Here is a 13432-nt window from a genome sequence, read left to right on the forward strand (position 1 = left end):
GCAGAGTTTTATCTTAAAGCAGGGAAGAAGAGAGAAGAAGACAGCGAAGAGACAGAGTGTATCATCATGGGCTCAGTTAACCCCAGTGGGCTACTCTTTAATGTAGGCTGAGACACTTCCTCAGGCTCTTGCCTTTCATTCCACCCTACTTTTCTCTTCTTGTAGCTTTGCTGCTTTCTGTCTTGAGTCTGATCTTCTCACTCTTACTCACTTTTACTTTTTCCTTTAGCTCAGTATGTATGGGAGTGGGCACAAAACAGTCTCCTAATTACCACAACTAGCCAATGAAACACAAATTGCTAGCACAAACACACACACACACACACAACAAAGTAAAAATAAAATCAAGAATAAATGATCTGATGGTTTTTATAACTCAGAATCAGAGCAGGATAATGTTTGAATTTTTCGATTCTGGTGCTGATATGATACCTTAGTTTCAACACCAGTACCAACAATATCTTGATTGTGGGAGCGATATCTTGTTCCTGATTTCTCTGAAATGCTTGTACTGTCTTGTTTTTGGGTATTGATCTGTTCTGTTTTTCAGAGATCCTTGCGGTGTCTGCTGTTCTTATGGTGTCTGCAGTGATGTGCGGTCAGGGGAGGCAGGTGAGGCAGAGCCTCCCCTGTCAATCTTGAAAAGAAAAAAAAAGTTAACCATAAAATATAATAAATGTTAATATTTGTCGGCTGGTGTGTGTTGTAGGCCCTTTGCCGTTCGAATCCGATGTTGAAGGAATTTTTTTTCAATAAAGAATATCAGAATTTCCGTATGTCCCGTTCAAATACATGGAGGAGATGCGCGATGAGGCAGCACTTTGCTGTGCCTCTTGGTGGATCGTGTAATCCTCACAAACTGTATGCGATGCAAATAGTGTGTCGCTGTCCCTCTATATATCGCTAATAAAATGCTTTCAAACACTCTGATTATATGCTCTGCCTTGCCATAATCTGGATAATGTATAAAATGTAGTTCTGTAACGTGTTTCAATCCACCTTATCAAAATGGAAGATTACATTTCCAAGATGAGAAAATTCGTAAATCTGAACTTTCAATCGAAACATTTTTGACAGTCTGGACATTTTTGTCCAGAAGGATCTTCTTTATTGAAAACATTTGTTTTAATATTGGATTCGAACGGTAAAAGGGTTTGTAATACATACCAGCTGACAAATGGATTTCGTGTACAAGTAAAGGTAAGACCATAAACTTTTATTATTTCTAGTTAGAAATAAGCTCAATTGGAATAAATTTTAACCTCAAAATAAATATGGGTCACGTTTGTGTGAAGAATGCTGATATGAGATATAAAACATTACGCATTGTCTGCTAACAGACAATTTGTTAAAGGTTCATTTGTATTTGTAAATCTGACTGTAAAAGAGTTGGTGCCTCACCAGCTGTCAACCTCACCGCACGTCACTGGGTGTCTGTTGTTTATTTTCTACTGCAGTTGATATACAAGGTTTCTCCCCATTGTTGAATTAATTGTGGGAGTAATATTCTTGTTCTTGATTTCTCTCAAGTGCTATGTTTTGTCTTGTTTTTTTTAGATACCTTTGATGTGCTTCTCAGAGGTCCCTATGGTGTTTTGCTGTTTGCTCTTTAATGCTGCTGGAACACTGGCTGTGGGATGGTCCACAATAAAACATGTAGCTCAACAACTACTTGATCAGCTGTCATGAAATGCTGTACAGCGCTCATTTTGGTGATCCACTGCATTTTCCTCCTCAGCTGTACTTAGTGTTTTGTGCTAAAAACCAAATGCTAGCATTTAATTAATCACAATTAATTAATCTCCAAGTAAAACATTTCAAGCAAAAAATACAAATATTTGCTGCTTTTATATTGTTATAATTTTAAAATCTTTGAATTTTATACTGCTGGTCAAACAAAACAAGAGGACCTGAAGACATCGCCCCATGCTGTGGGAGACTGTGATGGATATTCTTCATTACTTTCTGACTAAACACATAATTAGCTGTAAAAATGACATCTTACATGATAATGAAAATCATCTCTAGTTCTACTCCTGCTAAAAATAAAACAGAAATAATCTCCACACTGGCAGAGTGTAGATTAATATTATGTCACACTCCGGAGTGCATGACCGAGCAAAGACGCATGTGTGCAGCAGAGAAGAGAAACAAACATACAGACTTTACACAAGCTAAGTTCTCACAAGGCAACGGCAAACACACAGCATGATGGCCAGCAGTGGAGTGAGGGAGGCTTTACTCTTGTTCATCCTGCTGTTCATTCCCTGCACAGTGGGAGCAATGGTGAATACTCAGACTAATCCCCCCGTGATCAGATGAGATGAAGCCGGGTATCATGAAACGCCACAGGAGGGACTAAAGGGTCGACGCTGATTGTACATTAAGGACAGGAGAGGTGAATGAGGGAAGAGCTGATGAAAACGGACACAAAGAAGATGTGATCAAGTCGAGGGAAAAATGGAGGAAGCATGGGTGACGTGAGGGAGAGAAAATAAAAGGAAGAGAGAAAGTAGAAAGGAGTGAAAAGAGGTGAAGAGGAAGGGAGAAGGAAAGTGAGAGCTTGTGCCAAGCAGGCAGCAGACAGCACTGCCCACTGTTGGCTCTCCACTACACAAGCGCTCCCTGGACACTGATAATAATGCCTTCACTTCATAATGCTATCTCTGACACACAGGCTACTCGCCAAGTACACACATATCTTTAGGTGTGTGTGTGTGTTTATTTGCATGTGTGTGTTTGTGCATGAGAGACATCACCAGCTCACAAGCCATAATCTAAAGCAGGCTGAATCCCTGTGCACATGTGCATCACAACAGTAAAGCTCAATGAGGGTATAAAGAAACCCACATGTAATGAGTCTGTTGATGTGGAATACTAAAACACACACACACACACACACACATAGCAAACACATATATGCAAATGATCAAACCTTGATGTATTCTAAAAAGCCTACATGCATATACTCATCTGATGTTAACCTACTGTGTACACAAAAACACATTACATATAGACATATATTCATAAGGTCATCAAATACACACACAAGCACACACACACACACACACACACACACACCATATTGCTGGAGCTAAATGGAGACAGGGAGACAACTGTGAGACAGCGTGATAGCTGGCAGGGACAACGGAAACATCATGGAAAACCACAACAACCTCCTCTGATGAATCAACACATGCTAACAACAGTAGGGCAGCACACCGGTCACAAAGACTGCACAGAGACACACTGTTGCCATTTACCTTTTTGTGCGTCGAAACATGTTGCTAGCAGCAGAGGCTGTGTTGGCAGATGAACATGAGAGCAGCTGAGCCTTTACACTTACACATACACAGAAATAAACACACACACACACAGAGGCAGTCAAGAGGCAGCGATTATGCTCCACGCTGGCATTTCAGCTTCCTCTGGCCGGTTAAACACATGAAGACACACACACACACACACACACACACACACACACAATCTCGCTCTCCAGTGTCTCGCCATGATTGTGTACATGCAAGTATGCATGCAGGAGTGTGTGCTAGAGAGAGGAGAAAAATATCAGCTGGGTCACAGATGGAGGAGAATTTAAGACAGAGAGGCAGGAAGAAGGAGGGATGGAGAGGAGGAAACAGGCTGCTGAGCATCCCTCTCAGAAGGAGACAGGATTGTGGGGCTGCTCTCAAGGGTATCGTGCCAAGCCAGGAAGTGTAGAGCAACGGAACGGGAAGGGGGGGGGGGGGGGGCAAGGAAAGCCAGAACAGGGGAGAGAGAGGGACATGTGGGAGAGAACAAGATTTATACAAAGACCGCAAGTCAATGAGAGATGAAGAGATGGGGGAGCAGTGAAATAAAGAAAGTCTAAGGCTCACTGGCCGTTCCATAGAGCTCCATTTTTATTCAGGATAATAAGGATGGGATATAAATTTTTACTATTGTCAATAACTCTCCTGAAAACACCAAAGCCAGAGATGCATTCTGTCTCTAAGCCTTCTCACTTCCCCTAGATGTCTGTAGCAGTTAGTCCTAAGTCCACGTGATCTAACAGGAAACATAAGTCTATACATTCATATACAATGTGTGTTTTATGTTTAAAAAAATGCAAATTAATTTTCTAAAACAGCTTGGCACTGTTGTTTTAAGCAAATATTTCCACAAACAGGAGAAAGTAATGTTTTTTGCAGGGACTATTTTCAGCTGTGAATAAACACTACTGGGCATTTTCAGCGACATGATGAGCATTTGTGGGACTGACTTAAAATAAATCAATGATCATGGCAATGAAGATATGTACTATCAGGATGTCCCAATAATTCCCTAAAAAGCCTCCAGTTAATCCAAACTGCTGCAGCCAGAGTACTGACAGGAACTAGCAAGAGAGATCATATCTCTCCCATATTAGCTTCTCTCCACTGGCTCCCTGTAAAATTCAGAATAGAATTTAAAATCCTTCTCCTAACATACAAAGCCCTTAATGACAAGGCTCCATCGTATCTTAAAGACCTCGTAGAGCCTTATCATCCGAGCAGAGCACTTTGCTCTCAGAGTGCAGGTTTACTTGTGGTCCCTAGAGTCCACAAAAGCAGAATGGGAGGCAGAGCCTTTAGCTATCAAGCTCCTCTCCTATGGAACCAACTCCCAGTCTCAGTTCAGTCACCCGCTGTGACTGTGTGAAGTACTCCTGTCACCTTGGTAGAGCAATGACGATGCTAAAATAATTCCTAGCCATACTGAACTGCAAACCGCAGATAGAACACTATACTGCTGTTGGTAGGTAGGTACTTTATTGATCCTACCTAGCAGTATCAGTATGTTACTGACAGCCTCCATACAGTGATATTTTACATTACAGAAGCCAAAAGATAAGGCTGTAATTGAACTGACGACAGAGAGCAGGTCAAGTATCAGAGCTCAGATGGGACAAGGAAATAACACATATCCATTACTGTTTTTCCCACCCACCAAGAGCCGGGGTCTGTCGGAGGTTTCTTCCTTTAAAGGGAGTTTTTCCTCCCCACTGTCGCCAAGTGGTTGCTCAAGGGGGATTTGTTGGGTTTTCCCTATGTAATAATATTGATAACAGTAAGGTCTAGACCTTACTTTGTAAAGTGTCCTGAGATGACTTTTGTTGTGATTTGGCGCTATACAAATAAAATTTGATTTGATTTAATTCAGTGCAACAGTGTGGCTCATCTAAATCTTTTCCAATAATCGAAGTCTATAGTGGAAAGGAAGAAGCCCTATCAGACTTTGGCTGCACAAACAATACATTGTGTTTGTGAGATTAAAATATATATATAGAAGAGTACCTTTAAAAGCACATCATTTTGCCACACTTAGAAATGGGTAACATGTTCCTTCATCACCATGAACATTACCAGGTAGTTTATTTTGAGATAATCCCACATACATCGTCCTGCTGCCTGAAATCAGGCCCCAGTAAATGCACTGTTGGCTCATCTTTGTGCACTGTTTGCTAAAAACTACAGTCACCAGCCACTTTAAGAAATTACCGAAATGTGCACACATCTTCAGGGTCAGTGGAAAAGTATTGATAGACAGGCTGCCATTGTCCACTTGTCCCAGAGATCACAGGAGCTGCTCTGAAATACCCAGCCAAAAGAGATGTCATTTCTGTGTGTGTGTGTGAGAGAGAGAGAGAGAGAGTGTGTATGTCTATGCCCTCCCTTCTTCCCTTTGAAACGAATCCACCAAATGTTAAAGCTGACGTGGGGTGACAGTTGCACAGTAGTGCTGAAGGAGGTAATTCAATAATGGATGTCGTCTCTAATGTGGGAGTCTGGATGGATAAAATATACATGGGAGAGAGGAGACAGGGGAAGTGAGGGAGGAGGGAGTGGGAGGAGAAGGGTGGTGATGTCACTGAAACAGTGGGGGGTCATAGACAGGGATGGGTGGCATGACATCGTATAGAAGACACAGTGTGTGTTTTAGTGGAGCGTTTTTTTTCTTCTCTGTCTTCCAGGTTTTTACTGAGGGTTATTTGACCTCTGAGGGAGTTCGTATTTGGTAACCTGGTTATCCTCCAGGTCACTCATTCTGCTATAAACACCCAGTCATTACACCCACAATACAAGGGTCCAGCTCCACCCGCAGGAAGATGTGTGTATAAAAATCCAACAGCAGCACCAGGAACAGAGGGAAGGATGGAAGACTCTGAGCCTTCATGTCTTGACAACTGCCATCTCACCACGCAGAGGTCAGAGGTCACAAATAAAACATACCCAGTGACAACAGATGGGGACACACACTCAAAGGCAAGCAGCCAAAGCACGTCAGGCAGTAGATTGCAATTACACATGGATAGAGATGCACATGCACATTAAATATCCAAGGCATGTATAAGCTAGCATCACCAGGCTCTGCCCAGAGTGAGATGCGTGCAGAATACCGAGTAGACAGCTACACACAGCGATGAAAAAGTAAGTTACTGTAGAAACTCCGCTCCATAGAGGGAATTAAACTCATGCTTCAAATTTACAACACCCTGAACAACAAGCACCCTCATTTTACATGATCAACAGACAAATGCCAGTGATTCATGTTCTGCTCACACAGGGCAAATGTGGGCAAGCTCAAAGAAATATAAAAAAAAAAACAGCAACTTTCAAGGATTTCAACACTCAATACTATAAGTGTAACCTTCACCATCCCCATGTGTTCAAAGGAATTCTCAGACGGCATTTTGAACTGACAGAAGGTACTTTTCCAAATTCTGTCTGACTTGTGAAATGCTTTTAGTAACAAGAGCGGGCACTTACTGCTTTCCAAATACAGCGTTAAGGACAGATAAGGAAATTCACTGTTCATTTCAGTCAGAAAAGATACTGTCAAGGAGTGAACGGCAATTAAAATATAGTAAAAACAAAGCTGCCAGAGACAAATACTTCCAACTTACAGCACTTCTTCCTTTTTATCATGCTGGTTTTAAATAATAAGATCAATGTAGGAGTAATGAAAATCCTTCTATGTTCTTTAGTCATATTTTCATAGTAGATACACAGAAAAAGAGAGAAAGGGACATAAGTAAAATAGTGACACTCAGCAGAAACAACGCGTGCAGAGGAAAGAGTCAGTGCATTTCAGCACCATGGACAGAGAACCATACAAGCAGTGTTTCCTCCCTGTATTTCACATTTCATCCACTATAATTGTTAACTGTGAGCTTTTTTCAATGCATGTACCACAGATTTAGATATTTTAATCAGTTTCGTCAAATCTCTTAGGATCATTCAATCCCACTCAGCGCTAAATGGCACAGACAGAGACTCCAGAGGCTTCTAATTCAGTCACTAAATGTAATCCATCTCTGTGGAGGAGCCAGATGTATCTCTCTCCTTCTCTCTCAGAAGAATCATATTTTGTAAAGTGACTTCACAATGTAAATATCTGGCTTTAACATGAACATTGTGAAGGAATGAACTCATGTACAGACAAAGAATGCATATTTATTTAAGTGCCTTCTAATCTGTATTTAGTCAGACAGACCCAACTAAAACCAAACAACAGCTTCACCCTTTGTAGTTTGTAAAATTAAAATTCTTTGGTGGGAGTAACTTGCATCAGTAGTTGAAATCAGCAAAACTCCAATAAAGGTGAAATTCCTGAGACAGAAGAAAGTTTGATGCTCTTATAATGTTCAATGAGATTAATGGTCTTCATGTTGTTGATTTCCACTGTTTGATGCCTTAATTAAGAATAAATGCCAAGAAATAAAATAAACATGTCAGTCATTCAATATCTACACCGGACATTTGATGGTTTACACATCATGTATTCAACCTTTGCAGAACCACACAAGGCACTGTGGTCAGACTATGGTTCCTCTGCTTCTGAACCTTCATTGCACAGCTCACTGGAGCTGACAGAGATGCTCCCAGAGCGAAAGGGCTCATGTCCAGCTGGAACATGCTGCAGTCTGAAGACTCCCACTGTACATTACCATCACTTGACCATAACTTCCAAAAGCAAACATGGAAAGACTCCAAACTGTCTAAATGCTATTCCTCCACTGTCCTTCCTTGTCTGTGTAATATGACTTTCAGCTCAGAAAAGTCTGGGCAGCATAAAGTGGCCATGCAAAGGAGGAAAACAGCAATATGGGTTAAAATGAATTTAAATGAGTTTCCCTTTCAAGGAAGCAACTCTTTATATCCCACAAAAAACCCAGAAATTCTTTGAGCATAAAAACTAACCTTATATTACAGCAGTACGGTGGCGCAAAGAGGTGAGCAAACATGAACTTACCTGCTACTTTTCCGAGGCAGAGGTAGATCCTTCTGGTGAGAAAGATAAAGCAAGAGAGAGAAAAAGAAGGAGGGGAGAGCAGACACATTTGACAGGTTAGATGAGTTTTACATAGTATGTGATCTGTTACTGCAGCACTGTGCTGTAAATGTGGTGATGGAATCAAAAATAGCATAACAGTGTCTGTAATCTGTCAAAGAAACACTGTAAAAAAAAAAAGCAGCAGATCATTTTAAGAGATGATCTTAATTTTTTTTTTTTTTTGCTTCCATGTGAAGCACTTTGTTATTTCTTAGGATTGCCAGGCTGTGTAGAAATAAATCCTTCATATATTTATAAGCAAAGGACCCCAAATTAAAATGGACCACACTTGCTTATGCTGAACAGGAAAATCATTAAGGCAAACAGGCATTTTGAAATGGTAATATTCTACGCACCAATTCACATCGTCATTATGAAGTAAACTCAAATTTAGCTGATGCCCCACTAAGAATCGTGTATCTTACAGTAAAAAGAAAATAATGATCTCAGCAACATTATTGACTTTATTATTAGCATATCCCACTGGGTTCCCACACAGCAAAAACCTAAGAAGGAACAACTGGTAAATCACAGTGTCAAACTGTAACAGCTGCAGTCACTCAAGTCGCCACATCGAATGTAAGAACAACCTCTCTTACTGCTGAAACCTTTGACAGAGTTGTAGGACACTGTGGCTTAGGGATGAACAAGTTTAACAAGTATAATAACAATGTTGCTTTAAAAATGTAAGACAGGATGAGATTTCTCTATGGCCACGTTTGTGATTTCTGTGTTGTCGCCCAGTGTAGGTGGAAGCAGTTTGAAAATTGATCCCTCCTAAGTGCTCAGAGACTTCCGAGCTTCAGGAACCAGCAGGATGAGTGGAGCCAAAGTCAATTTAAAAATGTTGCTGCTATATTTATGACACCGGGACACAACAGCAAGGACTCTGATGTGATTAGGATCTGCTGGGATGGATCTGTATGGTGTGTGTTGCACAGTTTGATTCCATTTAATACTCGGCCTAGGTAAGATCAGGTTACGTTCAGTTTCTATTGTCAGCCTGCCCTGTGCCGCTTATCAAGCTATTTTCTACAGCTCAGTGGCTCTGATAAAAAGATCTTATCATGTTTCTTTTCAGTAAGGAAAAGCTTAATGACACAGAGCCATGTGTGTGAAATGAAAGGAATCCTAGCGACTAACCACACCAGGGCCAGAACCTGAAAACAAACACAAATATGAGAGGAAACTAAGAGACAGTAGTTGCTTTTCCAGAGATTGATTTCATCTCAGTAGATGAGGGCAGTGCAGAAATCTCTCTCTATCTCTTTGCCTTTGTATAAGTAGCCAGGCATTACAAAACCCAAACAAAGCCAAACTGATGAAACATGACTTGACAGCTGGAGCTCTCGTCTCCAAACGGTCTCAAAACAAACTTGCTTCTAAAACTCACACGATTTACTTTCTAGAGCTGCGAGGCACTAATGCTCACACTCCATATAAAACTATGGGGAGCCAGAAACCAAACTAGGTCGCAAAGACACATTGTAAGAAGTCAGAGCCTATGCTTTCCAAAGGCGCGATGAAGAGAAGATGCAGTATAAGTGCATCAGCTTAAACAAGCTGTACTGTATATGATGTGTGAGCTCTAGAGGTCCAGAGCCATGCTAACTGTTTCCCCCTGCTTCCACTCTTTACGTTAGGCTAAGCTAAATGTCTGCTGGCTGTAGCTTCATGTTTACTGTACATACTGTATATGGGAGCAGTATAATACGCATATGTCTCAACATGTCAAAGTATTCATTTAATGTGGATATGGCCTATCACAATTTCTCAGTGCAGAGGAGACAGATCACTTTTTTCAATGGAAGTGACATCACCTATGATAGTGAGCTCTTTCTGGGATGGCTAATGAGTTACATCATCAAGAGGAAGTGAGCTTGGCCAGGGTGACTCAGAGAGAGCCCCGCAGGAGGCTTAAGTGTGTGTGTGTGTGTGTGTGGTGTGCGTATGCAGGGTGATAGGGGTGGCTAATGGATAAAATCCCAACACCTGCTCCCTCTTGCCATCTCTGCCCAGTAGACAGCTACTGTCTTGTTGCCATGTTACTGGTCACTGCAGCATTTCTTAAAATGATACCACTTCAGGTGACCATGTCAACCTGCAAAAGTTCCCAGTATCATCCACTTTGCTTGTAACATAAGCAAAAAAAAAAAAAAACTACTGCATTAAAGGATTTTTTAAACTGTGTAAAGATCAGAGCTCAGAATGCAACCGTGCAGTGGAAAGAGATGATTTAAAGACAGACACTGGCTATTACATTTTCAAAACATTTCATCCACCGATACAGGAAATGTGTATATTTAATCCATAAGGCTATCAGATCTTTAAGAAGGGATCATATCCTTTGCTATGGCTGAGTGTGAACTAGAGATTCCTGATGAACAACATCTTGCTGCTGTACACTTCCTAGAGGACCATGCAAAACAGCTTCCTCTGCCTGAAAAGTGAAAGAAGGGTGCTGCATGGTTCTCTGAGTTGTTTTTGGTTTATATTTACCCAAGGACAACACCGCCAAGGCCAGCTGGAAACCAAAGAAAAGAAAGATGTTAATATGCTGTTGCTCTGAGCAGAATCGTGAGGCTTCTGTTCCGTTTTCATTGCCAGTGCTGACAGCAGATTGCAAGGCAAATGTCATGTGGTGTATTCTTCAGTTTAATGGTCTATCAGCCTTCCAGGTTTACTTAAAAGCTTCAGATTACACTGAGGTCTAAAATCATGCAATGCCTCAATGAAATGTATGAGTCAGTCTCAAACTTTATTACGTTTTGTTACACCGGATGTAGTTTAAAACTTTAATAAGCACTATTATTTCCTATCTTTTCCAATTTGTCTGTTTTTGGGGATTACATGGGCTCAAGCTTTTGTGCTTTAGGCCTCCAGCATAATAATTCAAGCCCACCAAAGACAGTTCTAATATTTGAAGTCAGTCCCAGATATATTCTGGCCCCGATTTGTTGTTTTGATGTACCTTTCTGAATAACTCTGACATCAGATGGACAAGATGAGGCAGAACAAAGCGGTGGCCATGGCACTGAGTGACAGGACTTGGCAGAGAGCGGGATCTTCTGCAGTGATCACATTCTTATCCCTTGTGTTTAGCATATTGGAAATGGGAACACTGCCCAGAACAAAAATACTGGACAAGTGCTTGTGTGTGTGTGTGTGTGTGTGTGTGTGTGTGTGTGTGTGTGTGTGTGTGTGTGCATGAAAGAGAGAGCATGAGAGAGACTGGCATACTCCATACTCCTACAACAAAGAAGAATGAGACACACAGTGTGACTTGTGTTTGTGTGTGGGACTGTATGAGCATATGGGTTAAGTGTAAGTATACTCCACACACCTCCACCCGCTCAGAACAACACAACAATTTTCACTTGAGATGAACTCAGTTCACATTAGTGACATATTTAATTTAAAACATTTCAGAGGTACAGTGTCTATAAATAAGAGCAAATGGTCATACGTATTTTAGCATTTTCAAAAGCTGAAGCCAGGATTCTTTGTTTCTTGTCATATACTGTCCCCACATACAATGCATGTCTTCATCATCAATTGTCTAAAAAAAAGCACAAAAATGCCTACATTTCTAATTGAAAAAGTCAATAATAACTGGGAAGAGAATAAGCACTAAGCCTCAAAATGAAAAGCTGATTTGCATAGGTGACCAAGCCAAATAAATGTGATGTAATGTAATGACAACCAGAGTGTGAAATACCAAGCTGGGGCATGTCAGCTGTGCCAGAATGATCCAAAAGGAAAAGAAGGGATAAAATAACACAAAAATCCTTTATTAAGCAATGTGGAGACATGGACATGGAGATGGGCATTTCAAAGAGATAAGAAGAACTGGGTGGCAAGTAAGAATGACAAAGATGGAGAAAAGCAAATACTACATGACCCCAAGTGAAAGATGGCAACAGCACTGTTCAGGATACTGCAGTAGGCGATTAATAAGTACATGTGAATATCATCGAGTCTGATGATGAGTCTGACATGTACTGCTCCACAAACCAGTCAAGGAGGTGTGGTAATGCACCTACTGTACAGTATAAGCTGGGTGCAAACTGTTCAAGTGTCCCAGAAACTGTGTGCCAACATGTTCAAAACCACGACCCTGACAGTAAGCATGTCCTGAAAATGGAAGTAAGGAATCATTAAATGTATTGATTACTCTTGCACATTTCCTACTGTGACATGTCAAAATGTCTTCAGTGAAAAGAGCTTTATTGGAATCAATCTAAACCCAACTCCACCTACGGTTTAGCCCTGTTTATTTTCAGTGACCACCCTCACAGACGAACACAGACATCATCTATGAAACACAAAAATGTCATACATATACACACAGAATCCTTTACCTCCCTCCCTCCTCTTCCTCCTGTCTCGCTGATGTGAAAGTAAACCCAGGCGGTAAAGAGATCCAGATATTGTAACAACCACTTCAATGGGGTCTACAGAGGCCCCCAGCTGCTGCCTGCCTCTAGTCTACCTGCCCCCTCCCCCCTCCTGGCCTCGAGCCCTTTCAGCCCATCCTGCTGCTAGTGGTTGGTCTTCCTCCCTGAAGGCAAACAGGACAGTTAGGCCCCCATTAGTCCTGCTAATGGGCCTGACAACTGCACCACATCCTCAGCATTTAGCCCTCCTCTGTCTCTGATATGGATATCGACCACTTCAGTGGAAATGGAGAACGAGGGAAGGGGGTGGGAGTCGATTTGATGTGTACATATGGGCATGAGTGTTATGCACAAACACAGGATGCTCGGTGTAGCCACAGTAGCGTCGACTGAACGAATGGACACACACATTAACATGCACTCAGGATCTGGTTAAGCTCAGAAGTGCAGTTTGTCTCACCAGTGTGATTTTCTCGTAAGTGCTTGTGTCTCTTTATGTGTACCTGTGTGTTCCTCGTTTTAGTTGAATATGAAGTTCAGTTTATAAAGGTGTGTGTTTCTGTCTCGCTGTGGTTCTACATACACATTACTAAAACTTTACATTCATGTCAGACTGTTTCGTTTCTCCCGCTGCCTGTCCGCCCTGTTCCTCATTTCCAGTGATGGTGTCGAATATCTGA

General features: G+C 41.4%; 1 protein-coding gene across 3 annotated transcripts in view; it reads right to left on the reverse strand.

The window, feature by feature from the left end:
* Positions 1-13432, reverse strand: part of LOC109958382 (microtubule-associated serine/threonine-protein kinase 1-like) — a 64942-nt gene that overhangs the window by 48889 nt on the left and 2621 nt on the right. Inside the window, exon 2 of one of the 3 annotated variants that reach the window (XM_020596955.1) lies at positions 8275-8303. In XM_020596955.1, coding sequence (XP_020452611.1) covers positions 8275-8303 — 29 coding nt within the window. Of the gene's footprint in view, positions 1-3263; positions 3664-8274; positions 8307-13432 lie in introns of those variants that run through there. The other 2 variants (XM_020596954.1, XM_020596956.1) reach the window with 2 other exon arrangements.

This window comes from Monopterus albus, unplaced genomic scaffold (assembly GCF_001952655.1).
Source record: "Monopterus albus unplaced genomic scaffold, M_albus_1.0 scaffold32.1, whole genome shotgun sequence".
Lineage (NCBI taxonomy): Eukaryota > Metazoa > Chordata > Actinopteri > Synbranchiformes > Synbranchidae > Monopterus > Monopterus albus.